An 18073-nucleotide genomic window follows, 5' to 3' on the forward strand; every position below is an offset into this window, starting at 1 on the left:
GTATTAAAGGGAAGTTTATGTAGCATGTAGGCAGTTCCTCCCTGATCTGGTGACCCCTAAAACGTCTGCTGGGCAGAATATCGATGCGACCTGTGCAACAACTTGCAAACAATGCAAGTTTACATTTCTATCAGGATGCTGTGGAGGAGTCAGCAGTGTCAGAGGTGTCAGCATCACACGTCTGCAATGAGGAAGATAACTCACCCCGATAACTGCACATTTACTCTTTGCATTCATGTCATTTAGCTGACACGCTTTAGGAAACTAAACTTCAGAGAGCATCTGGCTGCCTGGTGGCAATTTTGCCCCGAGTGGAGTCTCGCAGGCTGCACAGGAAAGACCTCACACCTGAACAACTCAACAGGTCATTTGTCAGAAAAGCCCAAATTACACATATGACTCATGTGGGTTTTCTGATCTGCCACCTCACTGGTGATAGTTTAGGCAAATAAAACTACCTGGTAAAGAGTAAAAAAAGATTTCTGGATAAAAGAAGAGACAGGACGTCGATTTTTCCTGCTTTCTCACTGACTTCTGGAGTACATTCACCTCGACCCAAACCAAAGACTAAAGCATTCGATTGGCCAAGCTTGTTTGGGGGCTACATACAGTCTTGAAGGAAGCTCGAACGGCTGTTATTTTGACAGAAATATGTGTGGAAACAAAGAAATGGATGACAAATGCAGCTCTGCAAGTTAGAAAATACAGCATTTCTATATATGACAAGATCTATGTCAACAGAACGTGTTTGAGTCAAACTAAATCCACTTCTGCCACAACGCAGGAAATCCATGTGTGTGTGTGTGTGTGTGTGTGTGTGTGTGTGTGCGCACGCTGCTGTTGGAGGCGGCTGGTGGTGGCAGCAGCCAGTTAACTGGTGAACATATCTGCCTTGGCAGAGCCATTATGCAGGAGCTGGTCCCATGCCAGCAAGCAGTGGAGCGAGAGAGAGTGTGTGCGTGTGTGTGTGTGTGTGTGTGTGTGTGTGTGTGTGTGTGTGTGTGTGAAAAGACAGTAAGCCATAATAAGAGTGGTGAAAATGTGTGTTTATGTGCATTTCTCTGTGTGTGTGTGTGTGTGTGTGTGTGTGTGTGTGCTTGCATGTGTCTGTCAGGCAGCTCTGTCTTTCTCAGCGGCTGGTAGTCGGGGATGCTGTGGTCTGGTCACGCGTCCGGAGGAATGTGGCTTCGGTGGTGGATCCAAATATCTGTCCCATTCTCACACGCGCACACACACGCACACACACACTTCCTCCAGCTGATGCATTATGGAGGCTTTTCCTGGAGAATGAGCTCTGTTTTTCGCTCGCTGTGAGGCGACGTGAAGCACACGAGTTTTACCACCGAGGCTGCCGGTTCAAATCCCACTGAGACCCAAACGCAGCGGAGAAACCGCAGTATCTGCTGATGGACATCCTCATCCCTTCCCCCCGTTTAGTCCCGAGCCTTTAACGTCATATCTGACATTTCATCAAGGTCTAACACGCATGCAAGGTTTTTTTCTGTTCAAACAAAATCAAGTTTCTTTTATCAGCTTTACGATTTAACTGGCCCCCGCTGCTCGTCGGAGGCCACGTGAAGGCCAGTCCAGGCAGACGTTGGGTAACACGAACACCTGAGGAGGTCTGGGCCTCTAACTCACAGCGTTAGCATCTGAAATGTGCTATCCAACAATGTGAGTGCACGCCAGTGTTTCTATGAGTTAAAGCTTTTATCAAGACAGACTGACTGAAGCGCTGACAGACTGAGTCACCCACCTACATCGCTCCCTATTCATACCCGTCAGTCCGTCATACTTTTAATGGGTTTGATTTGAATAAAAATCCTGAATATTATTTGCCGCTGACAGACTGACGGTGTAAAAAGTGACCATCTCGCCCACAGATTCCATTTTTAAGAAATGTGTTACAGTGCTGTGTTTACTATTTTTTGCTGTCAGACCCCTCCTCGCCCTTGTTTAATCAAAGTCACCGTGTGAGAGACATCAAGCTACATTAAGAATGAACAAATCTAAAAGTCCACAGCCGTGCCTGAAGCCCTGTGAGGCTGTGATTATCCTATGACGTAGAAAACCAAATGGTTGGATGGTTGAAACATTGAGAGACAGCTGAAAAGGTTCGTCTAGACGGTGGCGACAATCAGCTAGACTTTCACTGGTCCAAGCTGTGGGTGTGGTGACGCTCACTGAGCTAACATTAGCATTAGAATGCTAAAAGGCGTTAATGCTAGTACTGCAGCTTATCGCATGCTCACTGAAAACAAGCTCACGCTGCCAGTGATCTTCTAATTAGCGCTGGACTACAAAGACTCTGCAGCTCGCTCTGCAGTGTGTTTTTCACCGTCCGGTCAGCCTACACCGACTCTGACCTCCGTGTGGACATCGCCGTCCTCAGAGCAGCTGCCCAGTCAGCAGCACAGTTACAGTGAGGGGCTGAGAGGACAGTAAGTAACTAAGAGACAGTCGGTGGACAGTGGCTGCATGACGAGGACGGGGAAAAGACAGCAACGCTTCTGTTTATTGGCTGGTTTATAATATAAACCAGTGAAACCAGAAAGCATTCATTACAGTCTTTATAGATACAGTTAATAAGCTCACACATATTGTTACTACAGCCACGATAGCTTCAGTATTTACAGCCAATCCTGGTTCTGGTCCGATCCTTTACTAAGACCTGGTGCGACTGGCTCGAAGGTGATGCACAGTGTTGCTACCACCAGGTGGACGGGTAGCAAACGACTATCTTCCATTTAGCATGTAGCATTTAGCATCTTTATCTTACTTTTTCAGGTACCCTGTCATGTAATTTCCACCTTTTCGTGCTCTCATCATTCACGTCGGTGTTGGCTTGTTAAATATTTAAAACCGTGATCTTTCCATAATAATATGTGGGTGACATTACATTTCCTCCTGAACCTATTAGCCAAAGCAAATAAGCTGCACATGGATGTAACCGACAGGAGCCATCGCTGAGCACGAGGACCAGACTGATCCTCGCTGCAGACACAGAAGGAAACTGGAACCCTTTTAAACCTAAACTATATTACCTTCAAAAGGCTGCTTTATATGATTTCCTTATGGCAGAGCACGCTATGAAAATGCACTCTCTAAGCTTCTCTACAACCGAAAGTGGAGTCTGACATCTTACAGGAAAAAGCCACACATGTCCTGATTGCAGGTAACACACAGTGAAGCAACATGAGCCAACCGGAGCGGCTGCACGTGATCCTGGTCTGACAGCACGCAGAAATTCAACCCCTTCATCCTGTCGGAGTAATCTACACAAAATGAAGCGAATCTCCAGCAAAGTCATGATTCTATTCAATATTCACGCCTAGAAACAAGGCAGCAGCCTATTAAAGCGAGCTTCAAACGAAGCCGCTTATCTTTTTAATTAGGCCGCAGGTTGAGAGCGAGCGATATTGCGCTCTGAGCTGATGTATATGTAATGTGGAACAGTATTGATTGTGGGGAGAAGACGACGAGGAGGCCCATTCAAGGCGCTAGCTCCGTGAACTGTTCAATACCGGCGCTAATAAATAATATCAAAGGCAAAACCTGGCTAAAGGTGGATGAGATGAAATCTCTTTATAATGCAAAACCCAGAGCAGAAGAGAGGAGAGGGGAGGGGGGGGGGTGGCAGATATTTCTTTTAGCAGGCAGCCAGGGCGACAGGATATTGCAGGGAGTGTGCAGCTGAAGAAACAAATAACCCGTCTTTCATCAGTCGCAGATTAAAACAGCAACAGAAAGAGGCAGAGAAAAAAGATTCCTAATTATATTCTCTGGAGTCGGTGGGTTTTTTCTGACAGTTTTGACACAGCTAATATGCTTTTCTGTGAATCCCCCCCACCCACACATACACACAACAGCAGCACCATCACCCTCCACCTTGCCAGGTTATCTAGGTCTAATAGGCAATATAAGAAGCTATTTACACTTCAAGGTGCTAATGCAACACTTTCCTCAATCTTATTACCGTTGCGCTGATTTTCTCACCTGTGTGTCAACAAGTAGAATTAGACAAAGTGTTTGGACAGCAATATTCCCGACATCAACCCCCCCACCACCACCACCACCGCCGCCGCCGCCCTCCACTTTCCAGGCAAGTTAGCACCCAGTCCTCTGTTGGTCTATTACATTGTTGACTTTGCTGCATGTCAGAGATGTGATTTAAGAGATGCAAATCACTCTCCAGTGTTCAGTGGAGCACTGCTTTTTCTAACAATAGCAGCTTTTCTACATTTTAAATAAGCTTTAAACATGTAAGATGATGCAGTACGTGTACAGTTACTTCATGGTACATGTATGTGGCGGAGGGCAGTGCAGCACATGCAATGAAAACAGCGTCCATTTAAGTAGCTTCAATCAGAGAGAGAAGTGTCTGGGTAGAAAAGTGGTTGAGTTTTTATGATTCACTGCTGTTCCTTTAAGATGTGAGTACAGTTTTATGTAACCGTGCTTCTGCGAAATGCATTGATCAGTTAAACGATCACAGAAAGCGCAACATCTTGGTTAAAACTGGACTAAAACTGATTGAAATGTGACATTTTTGTTGCATGTAATTCAGATTTAAAACGACTATGTGTCAACATGAAGTAAGAGGCTGCTTCTGACACAAACTTTCACGTCCAAATTTTCCTGTTAACCCCGACGTCTACGCATGCAGGTCGAAAAGAAACTCCTGAAAGCTCTCCTCCAGCGTCTCCACTTGAGCGTTTGAGCCAGAACACGATCAAACAGAAGGCGCTTCATGGAAATATGATCATTATTGGAGTTTGTCCCTGCGACACAAAATCCTTGCAGCCACATTTTGAGGACACTTCTGTTTGGAACGCGCTGAGCATACGTGCGGACAATAAAACACTTTTTTTCTGCTTTGACAACTTCTCACGATTGGACTCAACTGGCTGAGTTCACACCCACTGCTCTCCATTAACGAGGACACTATGCTTCACAAGCGCGAGCCAACAGGGGCGAGCGCTTCATGTGAAGAAGACAGATTTCGGGTTTGGTGTCCCTTTAACTTCTGCTGAGCTTCCCGCTTATAAAACCATAAACATCTTGCAGCTCAGAAAGGCTTGAAAGACAGGATGAGCCTTTAAAACAGCACCGGTGTTTGGTTAAATCTTTGTGCTAACAGCGATTCTGCCGGGGTGTCATCTCTTTCAATTGATGGACATCTCATTGCAGAACAAATATCACTTCAGCTTCAGGTGTTTTATCACTTTTGGCCAAGAATTACAACACGATGACAAATTTAACACGATGCATAATTCATTCCTTCCCATCACTCTGACAGGCGAATGCAGCCTTCTCAGTGTTCTGACAGATCTGCACTTGCCCTTTCCAGCAGGGAAATACTCTGCACATTAACATGGAATGAGCACGGTGATGCACACGGCGGCTCATTCTTCAGCTCTGTGGCGAAACAGGTACGTCTGCCACAGATAGATGACTGGAAAAATACTGAGAGGGCGACTTGGTTGAATCTGTGTTTGATTAATATTCATAGTTTATCACGAGGAGGACAGGAGGTCACTTTACATTGCAGACATTCGGTTGATGCATTTATCCGGAGTTCATCTGAAAACCTGGTGTGAGTCAGCTGAAATAAGAGTGATACTGGTAACTGGTACTGGTAACACTGCACATTTGTGGAGCATCCCTTATTTTGGGCAAACAACAGATTTGGACTCATTTCATTAAAGCTGCCATGTGCTTCATTTTTATCAGATTTTCACTCTGCCTACGGCCAAAATCGCGAAATAATATTGTGTGGAACATGTGCCCACAACCACAGCGGCACAAACACAAGTTCCAAATGGTAATTCGTAGGATTTTGTATGAATTTGTGAAAATATTTGTTAATGTGCAACTTCTCGCCAAACCCTGCACTGCTGCTGCAGCCATTACGGGCGTAAAGGTCCAGGTCTGCCGCTCTCCAGGCCACGCAGGCGGACGTAGACGGGTGGGGTCAGCTGTGCTTATGACATCCACCACATGTGGTACACTGAAGTGCTGTACTGCAGCATCTCACGGGTGTAGTTACTCTCTAAGATGTCTGTTAGTTTGATGCACGTCGGGGGAAACGTTTACACATTTGACCACAGCAGGATGAGATTTTGTCCCATTAAGGAACATAAAGCATGAATATGAATGAGAAGAAATACATCTTTCAAGTATTAAAGTGTTCATTTGAACAGAACTGCTCCTGACAAATGAGCTAAACAAGCCAAATGTCACCACTGTTAAACTGTCTTAAACTGAGCTAAGAGAGCAAACTATAATAACTGACACCTGATCTGTACTTTCTCAGGGCTCTTATTGGCTCTCTTGTCAAATAAATGGCTAAAGTCTCTCTGGATGGAAGTTCATTGTTCTCCTTAGAAAGTGCACAGCTTCTTCTTGCATTAAACCTGAGACCTTCCAGTTACAAAGCAATCTTTGATCATATGACCACACCGACTACACACTCCAACCCTCTGTAACCTCTCTGCCGAGACACGCTCGGCTGGAAGCATCTCGTCAGCGGCGCTGCAGTTTGAAGTCCCCAGAATGCAAATTGAAAATTAAGGTGCACTTCCTTAATCTGCTGTTCTAATCCAGCTCCAAAAAGGAGGTAAAAAGAAAGAAAAAAGAAGAGGAAAATCCGTAGGAAGGGCTACATTAATTATACACAAAAAGAAGAACTACAAAAGAGGGCCTGGTCTTTGAAGATACTGAGCGCTAAATGTCACCCGCAGCCTTTGAAGCTCTCGACTGCCTTTGTCTCTCACTTCTCCTCTACATGAAACACGGTGCAGGAGACAGACACAGCCAGCAACGGCGAGGGACATTTCAACTTGGGAGTACACACCCTTAAAAAGAAGAAAGATGCCATATAAAAGGAAGGTGTACTCCACTTGTGCAGGTACGAACTGGAGCTCTGCGTTGACGAGTGTCCATCAGAGTGTTAAATACTGCAGAAGAACTCTTGTCCCGCACTGACAGAATAATTCATTTTCCACTCCGATGTAAAATTTACAGAAGCAGATACACTGTTTAAACACATCTATTTGTCCCGGTCACACTGCTGCAGGAAAACACTGATAATTCATAGACGCGACTGGACGTCCTGCTCAGAGAGGACCAATGGTGTCTGAGAACATCCAGAGTTTAAACATTTACATTATTCGAGATTTATTCTCATTCAAATATGCTGTTTGTTAATGGCTAAGAATAAATATTTTCTTTTTATCCACCCAAATTAAGGTGAATATGAAGGTCCGCTGACGCCGCATGCAAATAACATCTTTAAATATTTCAGTTTCGTTTCCGGTGTGTGATCTCTGTCTTCCTCTTGTCTTAAAAATATCTCTTTTGAGTATCACAGCAGTATATATACATTAAAACCCACATTAATGTAAATAATTTATGGTTTTCGGGTCTTTTAAGGTAATGCGATCCACTCAGTCAGCCTGGGATAACTTAACCAATCAATCCATCGCTGGTAAGACAATATCGAACATCACCAGATTTCAACAAAGGGACGACACCAACCCACTACAGCCGCCATGTTATCCACCTAAAGGCATCACATGAGCCGGGCTTCCTGTAAAGGATAAATAGGATACTGAGCTTCACTGAGTGTGAGTTTAGTCCCTGAGGGCTGCAGAAGAATAACAGAAGTGTGCAGACATGCGGTGTTTTTTAAAGACAGCAGACAACAACAGTCAGTCAGAAACAGGAACAACACATCCCAGTTTATCAGGGAGGCTGAGCGAAGGCCTCTTGGGGTTTCACTTTGTCATTGTCACGGATTGTTGTCTCTTGGTGTCAGTTTCTAGAAGTTTGAAAAAACCAAAACTGAGACGTTCGTATCCGGGCAGAACCACAGGTCATCTGATGAAACTGTGGTGTCATCATTTTGTCATCATTGCAGCTGTGAGCACCACCAATAAAATCCAGTGTTCAGGTGGCAGCAGGGCTGGATATGTGGAAAAATGCAAAAATAAACCGCCCGAAATGATCCTCCTGGCTAAACACGACTCGAGGGAAGGAGAAAACACGGTTATAATTTGGATGACCCGACCCTTTAAAAGGTCTTATGATTACCATTTAAAGAAAGCCATTCGACTGCTGCCAAAACACCAGAAATACTTCCACCCACCAGAAACAATTTAGAGAAACACGCAGAGCCTGGATAATCTGTTTTACACTATTTCTGTCCTGATAATGGTGCACGAGGCTGTTTACAGGAGAGACGGGCTGTGCGTGCTCAAATCCAAATGAAAACCAGCCTCAGACAGATTCGGTAAACTATCAGCTCTATCCGGGCTCAGTTCTTAAAATATTGATCTAATTCTCTCACATCAAAGCGTGATTCCAAATTCATCTCAAAGCGGTCCTTAATAGGCGGCTCCGTCCTCGCCCTGTTCTACTTTCCACCCCGCAAAGCCACGTCTTCGTTAGTCATTCCGCTCTTTTCTGCTCTCTCCTCGGCAGTCTCTCCTCATCCACCCTCTTTCTTTGCAAGGAAAAAGAAATCATGAGAAAGGAGGCTGAGAGGAGGGAGACAGACTGCAAGAACAAGGCTGGGGGGAGAGGAATCGGTGGGGGGGTTGCGCACTTGAGCGCAGTTGTAATCAAGGCCTGTGTGCTCAAGAGGGGCCAATCAATCCAGCTGTCTACTTCTACATCTCATCAGGCATCTTGAAGACGGCTAAAAATGAGTCGCCGGGTCCAGGCAGCCTCCTCGGGCTGCTGAGAGAGAGCGAGCAACAGGCGGCTCCGGTCAGGAGTCTGTAATAACTGCAGCAGAGGACACGACCGTCCTCAAAGTCTGAGCCGCAAACGAAAAAGACCGGTTTCCTGCTGAGGGGGAAGTGTTTACCGCCGCGGCTCAGTGTTAGTGATGTCACGGTAAGCACTCACAGCGACCTGAAAATCTACAGAAATCGACATGAACTTTGGTGAATGCTGACAAACATATCTGCGCCAGCGACTGCTGACCTTTGAGGGGGTGGAAGGTGATCACATTAGCCGCTCTGCCAAATGTGAAGCCACGTGTCCACAGCTTCCCTCATCGCATCGATTTCACCGACGCCGACTGGACGACGCAGGAAGAGCAGCTGCTGCCAAAATGACAACTGATGGCCGTCCACATAAACAATGAGCATACATCACAAAACTAACAGCATCTAATCTGCAAGTCTACAGCTGAAATATGCATCCTGTTGTTTAAGGAAATTAAAATTAATAACTAATTCCTGGCTTTATTACCAAGATGTGCAGACTTCTGTCCTCAAGCATGCAGGTTAATGCAACTCTTTGGTTTTACCTCCAGCAAGCGGTGACACACCTGTGGCATACCGTGACACACACACATGCACACACACACTGTCTTCTGTACAGGAGGCCTGAATGACGTGGTGGATATCGTCTTGCTGTCTAATGCCACTTTCCTACTTCCTGGCGTGGCAACTCTCCAGAAATCTGCAGCCTGGATTTGGCCCATGCAGGCTACTGTACTTCCTTGCTCCGCCTGAATGCCATGTCCAGTGTGTACTCATCAGCTGGTGCACGTCAGATGAGTCACTACTCCTCAGCACGGCCGACGATGACGATGAAGTCCAGAAAGTTCTCGTGGAGCAGAGTACAGCGTGTCTGTTCTATTTGCAGCCACCTTCACTCGCTCGTTATGCAGACTGATGCATTGTTGCAAAGTGAACCTCCAAACTGTTTCTGCACCAGCGTTCCCAGGACGAATCTCTGCACATTTAATGAGCTTGGCGGTAGAAGGAGGCCCAACATTGGGACAACACTGCTTACAAATGACAGTCTGCAGAGATACACGCATGCATATTTAGTTTTAAAGTCACCGGTGGGATAGCGGTGCACCGAAGCTGTATTTCAAACTCACGACTGCATCTATTTGCCTTTGAACATATCTAATTTTCACATAACTTGCATCACCACCATTCTGCAAAATATAGTGAGACTTTCTTTGAAAAGTTATACAAGGTAAATACTGTAACAGTGATTCAGAAGACAAGAATGGAAGGAGCTCTGAGCCTTGAACAGTCACCCCTCCTGTCAACACTGAGAGAACCTCTTCAGTGCCTCCATGTCCTCTGAGTCTCTCTTAATATTTCAATAACTGTACTTTCATGATATTACAGGTACCATGTGTCATATTTTGTGCCAGCGAGGAAGCTTTAAAAAACTGTGGGATGAAAATGTGATAATTAGGAGCAGTCATCAGACAGACATGGTCATTAAAGCTGAGGATATTAAGGAAATTCTGTGGGATGATTTTACTCCCATCCATTGCAGTTTAAAAAATGTATCTTAAATTATTCAATCTTCGTGCTAACAAGTTTTGGGGAGGTCAAGGTTCTTTCGTTCGGTTGGGATTACAAAGTTAGTGGGATATGAATTATAGGTAATGCAGTAGGATTTAAATTAGATTCTAAATAAAATATGAAGCTAAGAGGCACCTTGACACCGTCCCGTCATTTTGAATGTAAAAGATAGAGCTATTATGGGCCTATTCACATAAAAATTAAAAAGGCGTGTTGGTCCTAATGCATGTGTACGTTTGATGTGTGTGTGTGTGAGACCAAATCCTTTTTCTTCTCCAGCCCGAGAACTGTCACCGGTTTCCTGAAAAGCAGCTACACAAACAGCACAAATGACAAATCGTGGCTGGAAAGTGTGAGAGCTGCAGCGGAGTTTAACACTCCCACCTCTCACGTACAGCAGAAATGTCGCAGCACAACCGACGGAAGCCCTCTCCACTACGGCTCGGTGGATGGGGGAATGATGCAAAAGTGATGCAAGCGCGAAGCCAGCTTCGCTACAAGGTGGCCATCTGGGAGAGGTCTGCCAACCCCGCAGCAAACGTCAGGAGCTCAGGCCAACTCGCAGAGATCCTGCCAGCTGCAGGAGTGGGAGAGAGGGGTTGGCAGTGCCAGCGGGCCGGTGCCAGCGCCGGGGAAATCAGGCCGGCTGCTTGGCTGAGTGGCTGGCAGGATGGCTGCGCGCTTGGCTCGGGGATCACGTTGCACCGCTGTGCAAACTCGAGCTCGGCACAACACCTGTGTCCCCCGCCCTCGCTCCAATCCCTCCCCTTCGCTCGGCGGCAGGACTCGCAGATGCTCGCAAAGCTCCAGAGGACGGCGCGCAGCTCCCCGCTCTCTCTGAAGTCAGACCAAAATAACCACAGGTGACTCTGGATCGGCGGGGGAGGGGGGGGTGTGTGCTGGCTTTTTAAAGCTCGGATGAGGCATCTTGCAATTCACAAAACGCCTCCAGCTCTGCTTTGACGACAGGCGAAGAGATAAAAACGTGGCGCGGTGTCACAGCAAATTGCATCACTAAACACCAGCACGCCCCTCGTCTCTTGCGCCCCCCCGTTTTGACTCTTTTCTTTAGCAACAGGTGAGAGAAACTTCTAGAATCGATCAGCCTTCGGCATGCGATGAAAACTGATTAGCAGGTGAACTGAAATGAAGTTAACTCAAATAGATTTGCCTGCTCCTGAAGGGCAGAGAGAGACTGCTGGACGGATCCCAACGCCAGAGCCGCCTCCAATGCAATCACTCCAGCAATCAATGGGAACAATTAGAGGAGTTCCACGCAGCGACAGCGATGACACAAAATCAGTCAGCGCTGTTACTAACGACAGCCTGCACGGATAGGTTGTCAAATATGGCCATAAAACATTTCTTCGACTGTGCGTTTAGCCCAAAGAAACACCTGAGCGATGAGAAATGATAATGTGTGGAGCTGAAATTCAAAGCTTTGAGTCATTTACTCATCCAAATAAGAAGTTAACACTGAAGAAAGACTGCACTTCTGTTTTTACACTTAATGTAAGTGCAAGACAACAAAAAGGGCTCCTCTGAGAGACAGCTGATGTCAAGACGGCGTAACAAAGTTGACAATTTCCAGGCATGCAATTTACAGAGGAACGCTAATGGCGACGACGACGACGACGATGATGATGATGATGATGACGGCCTTTGAAAGCCAGCGCTGGGGAAGCAATCTGCAGCTCTGCGAGATAACTTTAAATTGTCCATAATCACAGGATCTGAGTGCATATAGGCTGGCAAAGTCACGCAAAGACATCTAGCAGTGTAGCTGCAGCGGCGGCTGTGTAGCAAACTTGTACACAGAGATAACAATTTGACCACATTACTCAGGCATAATTACGCATACATTTCCTCGCTTTGTTATGACACACGAACACATGCAGCGAGCCGGCGCTGCGAGGCCGCGCTGCAGGCTGAGGTCCGAGGCCTGCACATCAATAACGGGGCGAAGTGAGGTAGATGAAACACATTACTTTGACCTAAAGAGCTCAGTAATTACATTTGGCATTTTGACAAGTGTTTAGCTGCAGTGAAGGTCAGTCCTGTCAGCGTACGAGATCTATGCTAATCCACTCAGACGGAAGAAAACCAGGAGACGAAAAGTCGAGGGAAGGGAAGAAAAGGCCCAGACGCGACTGATGCCTTTGTAAAAGTAACTTAAACCCTTCCTCCGCCGGGTCATCAGGGTCCGCTTTGAAGCTCCGTGACAGAAAGATATCAGCTGTCAGAAAGAAGTCGGCCATTGCTCCCTAAATAAACAACTCAAGCTTCTCACTGAATCATTGCTGCAAAGTCCAGATGATTGAAATGCACAGACCAAGAGCAACACCAGACTTCTCCTCGGGTGTTTCATCACAAACCTGGGAGTCACTGACAAAGACTTACCGGAGGATGTCACGTGGTGGAGAGGTCACTCATACAGAAAGAACAGGGACCACGAGAGAAGACGAAGAGGATCATTAAAATCCTTCAGTCAGCTCTGAAAGGCACAGGTAGCCTTTGAACAGGCTAAAGGCTGAACGGGTTATGGCGGCTTAAAGAGAGAGAGAGAAGCGAAATGAATGCACAGAATGTACGAGACGGACAGTTTCCATGTTTTTAATCCTCTGTGGATTAAAAGAAGGCAGCGCTCAGGTGTGTGTAGCCGACAATGCTATGCCATGATCGTTAGCTAAAGCTAACCAAACTGTGGCTGAAAGCTGAAAACAGCCACGAAAGCGTCAACCTTTTCTTGATTTTTTACATTTAAGATAAAATTAGTGAAGTGCCAGGGAAACTTTAAGAAGTTCTTCTTTGATTGATGTGTGAAAAAAAAAGTGATTTTCCATTAATTAGCATGTAAATGAATCATCCACTGGTGTCCCCTCTCCAGGGGGACGATGTCTTTTTAACTTCTTAAACTGATAGTGACCTCTGTACCAGGAAATTATTTACATGTCAACACACAAATCAAACTTCAGAAGCAACATTGACTCAGTGAGCGAGCAGCTATTGTCCTCCTCTAACAAAGACGGGGTAGTTTAACTCGAGACGAGGCCGCGGTGCTCAGAGAGACGGACTCTGACACTGACCAACTGTCCTAACCGTCCATAATCCCCAGAGTGGACAGCTTTTGGGCATGTGTGAGTAACTGTCTCCACACTGAGAGCCATGATTAGCATGTATGCAAAAACAAGTGCTGGTGGGATAAAGAGGCAGAAGTCAAAGGAACAGACGGTGCGGGGACGAGGACGTCTCAGCTGCTCTCCTGCTTTAAGTGCTAATTGAGCCGCCCGCTGTCCTGACCCTGACCCCCGGCCTATTCACGGGCTCCCGTTCTCACGGCCGTGACGCACCGCTGGAAGTAGCCTCCGGGTCCCCCGCCCACCCTCCACCGGACAATGGGGGTCACCACCTCGCTGCCCACCATCTTGACATCCACCCCCACGTTTGACAATGGCCCCCGGTGGCCCCGGAGTTGCTCACAATGGACGGACGCACGTGACTGAAGCGGTAACGTGGCTTCTTAAAATGCAGCACCAGGTCCGGCCGGCCTGGCTGCATTAATCGGACCTCTCGCCCCCCCGGAGGCCGGGTCACCATCGATCCGGTGTAAGAAGGAGGAAGACGAGGAGGTTTAAGCTGGACTCCTGTGAGACCGCATTCAGAGCTGCATCATTTTTTCTATCAAGTAGGAAAATGAGACGATTTAGTCACGTTAAAGTGCTTCACTTGAGCGTTTCAGCCGACTCTACTACATTTATGATTGACAACTGTAGATTTTTCTTAAAAACAAACGATCTGCTTGTAAAATCTGATCCATCCGACGGCGCAGTAATGTACAACATGAGCTCCACCTTCATCACCTTCAGCATTAAAACATGTATCACGAAAACAAAATTCTTAATTAAACGCTCTAAAGAGGGCAAATGTGCCAGAATTAGCACTTACAGTGATAACAACAAATAAGATGGATATAATAAAATAAAAAGATGAATAATACATGTAAGGACATAATTAATAAACGAACCGCTCACCTTAAGTCTGTTAAATCTGCTTTATAATTAGGGGCTAAATGTACTTATCATAATTATTTCACTGCATTATTGCCACCAGACTCACTGATCATATGCGACGTAGCTTCAGAGCAGAACACACGTGAAACCAAAGATGGCGACATTGTTACATTGTTACAATAAGCGATGTTCTCAGAATTACATTTTGGATCTTCATCTTTTATTCTCAGTCTTTCTTTGCACGTTCTCAGTTGTCTGTTTCTGTTTTTTAGAAACTTTCGGTTTGTGATCCAGTTCAGTTCAACAGCACCACCACCTGCAGCCTCCAGAACGACCACTTCAAAGGCTGTGAATCCCTCCGCCGCCGCCGTTCATGGTTCAGTGTTCGACCATGGCGTCGGCATGTCCTGCTGATGTATTTGCAGAGATTAAATCAAATAAAACTGAATTATTTTTAACACGGCCGCCAAAAGCATTCCGCCAAAACGCACAAGTTTGTGACAGAGGAGATGGACGTCCGGTCTCTCCCGCTCGCTGCTGAGCGGCTATAAATGATGATAAAACGACGTCGTTACAATGGCCGTGTAAAGCTTAATGTTTCAGAAAAGCACTATAAACCCCGGCCGGGGGGGGTAATGCACGCTTTGGGATGGATTGATATTCTAGTTGAATATGACAAACGACACTTTAAAGACGGCCCGCCCACACTATTGCACTTTAGCTGAGAGGACGCCATATTTCATTTCGAGCACGTTCTGTCAAATGTTTGCATTAATAACAATCGAGGCTCATCCGTGACCCCGCAGAGCCGGCGGGAGCGGCGGGCGGGAAATGAGAACGCCAACAATAGCACTTAAAAACAGGAGAGGAGCCGTTGCATAATCAGCACGGAGTGTGTGTGTGTGTGTGTGTGTGTGTGTGTGTGTGGGTGAGGAGGTGGGGTTGCAATTATCAAGCAGGGATGAGATGTTGGGGGAAGTTATTTGGAGGATGTGTGTGTGCGTGTGTGTGCGTGGACCTGGAATCAGGCCGAGGGAATATCAGGAAAACTCTCTCTCTGGACTGACAGCTCGGCTAATGGCAAACATTCCTCCTCTCTTTATTCCCCACTTCATCAACACCCTTGCCTCATTACTGTGAGTCACAGCGTGGCGTGCGCACACACACGTACACACACACGCACACACACACAGTCCCAGCACACCTTCACAATGTCTTTCCTGTTGGATTGCGCTCTGAGAGATTATTACAGGGACCGTCTCCATGTGACAGAACAGGCTGAACTGAGTCATTTTGATTTGGAGGATCTTAAAACAGAATCACTGAAGAACCGTCTTCACTTTCTTCAGACACGAAAAAAAAAAAAAAAAAAAAAGTCCCGGTCCTGCTTTTGATCCTACTCCCAACATGACGCTTATAAGGAACATAAATTCGTCACTCTGCTGGATTTATCTTCTTCATGTGACCACCGAGAACGCAGAGTCGCTCACACAGACCAGGACATGCAAACACGCTCATACCTGAACGGCTTCACAGGCCAATGACTCCCAAAACGGGGCATGAGCGTTATCAAAGTGACACGTGCGACCGCAGGAGAGCGCCGACGTGAGGTGATGGATGGGCGCCATTCTGTGCTTAACGTAGTGAAACAGTTTGCTTTGGTTTTGTCCTCATCATTATAAGCGATTTAGAAAGGAAACGGCTTCTTCACTTCACTTCGACCTCAGTCCAGCTGCCTTTTTAAAGCATTCAGAGGCTCACCACAAACTTTCCAAACACTGAGCGTGATCTGTGATCTGTGACTGTTTGATTTTTAAATCACGCTGCAGTTTAGCTCACTTAGCAGAGGAAAGCGGTGCCGTGTTGACTTCTTTAATGTGATGCCTTTCCTGGTGAAAGAGTTTGAAATTTTGAGGTCTGAAGTGTGAACAAATGGGAACTGAACCAGCAAGTTTGGTGTTATAGCGGAGTGGAGACGTCTGAAACGGCTCTTTTGGTGCTTTTTGGTTAAACCTCGTTCAGCATTAAGCCTGCTTGTTGAGTTCTGGCCTTAAACTTGTGTCGTCTTGTTGAATCAAGCTGCCTGGTTTGCTGTGCTTGCAGACTTTCTACATTTGCATTAATGAACTGACTCATTTCCCAAACACAACTAATTTCTGGTGTCTCTTCTTTTCTGCGACGTTATTTTTTTAGGCACGCATCCAACTCTCCAATGGATTTCCACCGAGGAGCCAAACATGGCCGCTCGGAGAGTTGTGACACAATCCTGCTGGCTTGCCTTCAAAATGGGCCAAACAGTCGCCCAAACTGAACACGGAGGGATGGAGAAACTCGCCGTGAAGCGCCAGCGTGGGTATGGCAGAACACACATTTAACTGAGGAGTCATAAGTTTTGAGAAATGTTCATGTGGGGTCTCAGGTGCAGCAGCGAGCCCCTGATAATGGCTTGTCTGCTTCTCTGTCAGTGGAAAGACAACATTACTCAGCCGAGGAACACCTACCAGCCACGTTGGCCACATCTGCGGTGCTGACGTTCTGAGCGTTGGGGCTCACTTTGAAGGTCACGGCCGGGCCCACCACCCTGTAAGACACACACACACACACACACACACACACAGTGAGAAGCTTCACAAAAGACACCCTCAGAATCTATTTTCCCTGGCGGCGAGGTGTTTTTCAGACGGAGGGAGAAAAGGAGTGCTGCTCATTAAAGCTCAGCCATACGTGGCGCCTGGAAAAAAAAAAAAAAAGCTTTAACCTGTGGCGATCCTTTAGGCTGCTGCAATCCCCATCACCACTGCGAGATAACCTCCTGAATCTCAATGTAATGCGCCCGGCGGCATTTAAGCACGCTGGGAAATGAAGAGAAGGGGGTCGGGCATGAGAGGATTGTGGTCATCAACAAGAGGACGCTCCGATACGTGATCCTCAGATGAGCGAACGCGTTTCCAGCGGCCGAGCTTACGATACATTTACATTTTGATTCGACGCACGGTGATTGCAGCGCACATTGTGGTGATGGATGTAAATTGAGGGTGACAGAATCCGGGGCAGCGAGAGAGGCGAGAAGAGAGACAACGTGGACGGAGAGAGGGGACAGAAAGACAGCTGTATTGCTTTTCTCGGTGCTTTGGAAGGAGCTTTTTCCTCCTCTTCATCCAACATTCATGCCAATAAAGCACCGTGAATTGAAACACTGAGGCAGCGACGGAGAGCTGGGTGGTCAGAGGCAGAGCGGAGTCTCCCAATGTGATTAACCTTTTGTTTTTCCTGCTGTAATTCAGACTAAAGGCCCAGCAGGAAGATATATTACCGGGTTCCCCCCCAGGAAGCATTGTGCACCGCTATAGGAAGTGACTGCGACTGTAACACTATTATAAAATATGGAGACATCATTAATGGAGCAGGTCCTATCCTGAAGCTGTCGGCAGCAGAAAAAAAACATTCAAGATGTTTTCAGGGATTCAGAAAAGTGGTTTTGGTTTCAGGTTGATGGATTTAAACTGCTGCGCTTCACTGTGGGCTCTGAGTTTGTGCAGGCTCCCTATACAGCGTCACTAAAACATGAAAAGACTGTCCCACTTTAGACGTCAGAATAAGGTAACGAGCAGCACAAAACTGAGAGGAAATGCAGAAAGTGAAAAGAAAATTCAACCTTTTGTGCAAAATTCAACCTGAAATAAGTTGAAACACAACAAAAAAAGATCTTTTCTCTGCTGG

The 18073-nt window shown here is 46.4% G+C and overlaps 1 protein-coding gene across 2 annotated transcripts in view; it reads right to left on the bottom strand.

The window, feature by feature from the left end:
• LOC143329232 (receptor-type tyrosine-protein phosphatase N2-like) overlaps positions 1 to 18073 on the bottom strand; it is a 178020-nt gene that overhangs the window by 100578 nt on the left and 59369 nt on the right. For both annotated transcript variants that reach the window (XM_076745040.1, XM_076745041.1), the window contains exon 11: positions 16855 to 16934. In XM_076745040.1, the coding sequence (XP_076601155.1) occupies positions 16855 to 16934 (80 nt within the window). The remainder of the gene's footprint in view (positions 1 to 16854; positions 16935 to 18073) is intronic.

The sequence above is a fragment of the Chaetodon auriga genome, chromosome 12 (genome assembly GCF_051107435.1).
Source record: "Chaetodon auriga isolate fChaAug3 chromosome 12, fChaAug3.hap1, whole genome shotgun sequence".
Lineage (NCBI taxonomy): Eukaryota > Metazoa > Chordata > Actinopteri > Chaetodontiformes > Chaetodontidae > Chaetodon > Chaetodon auriga.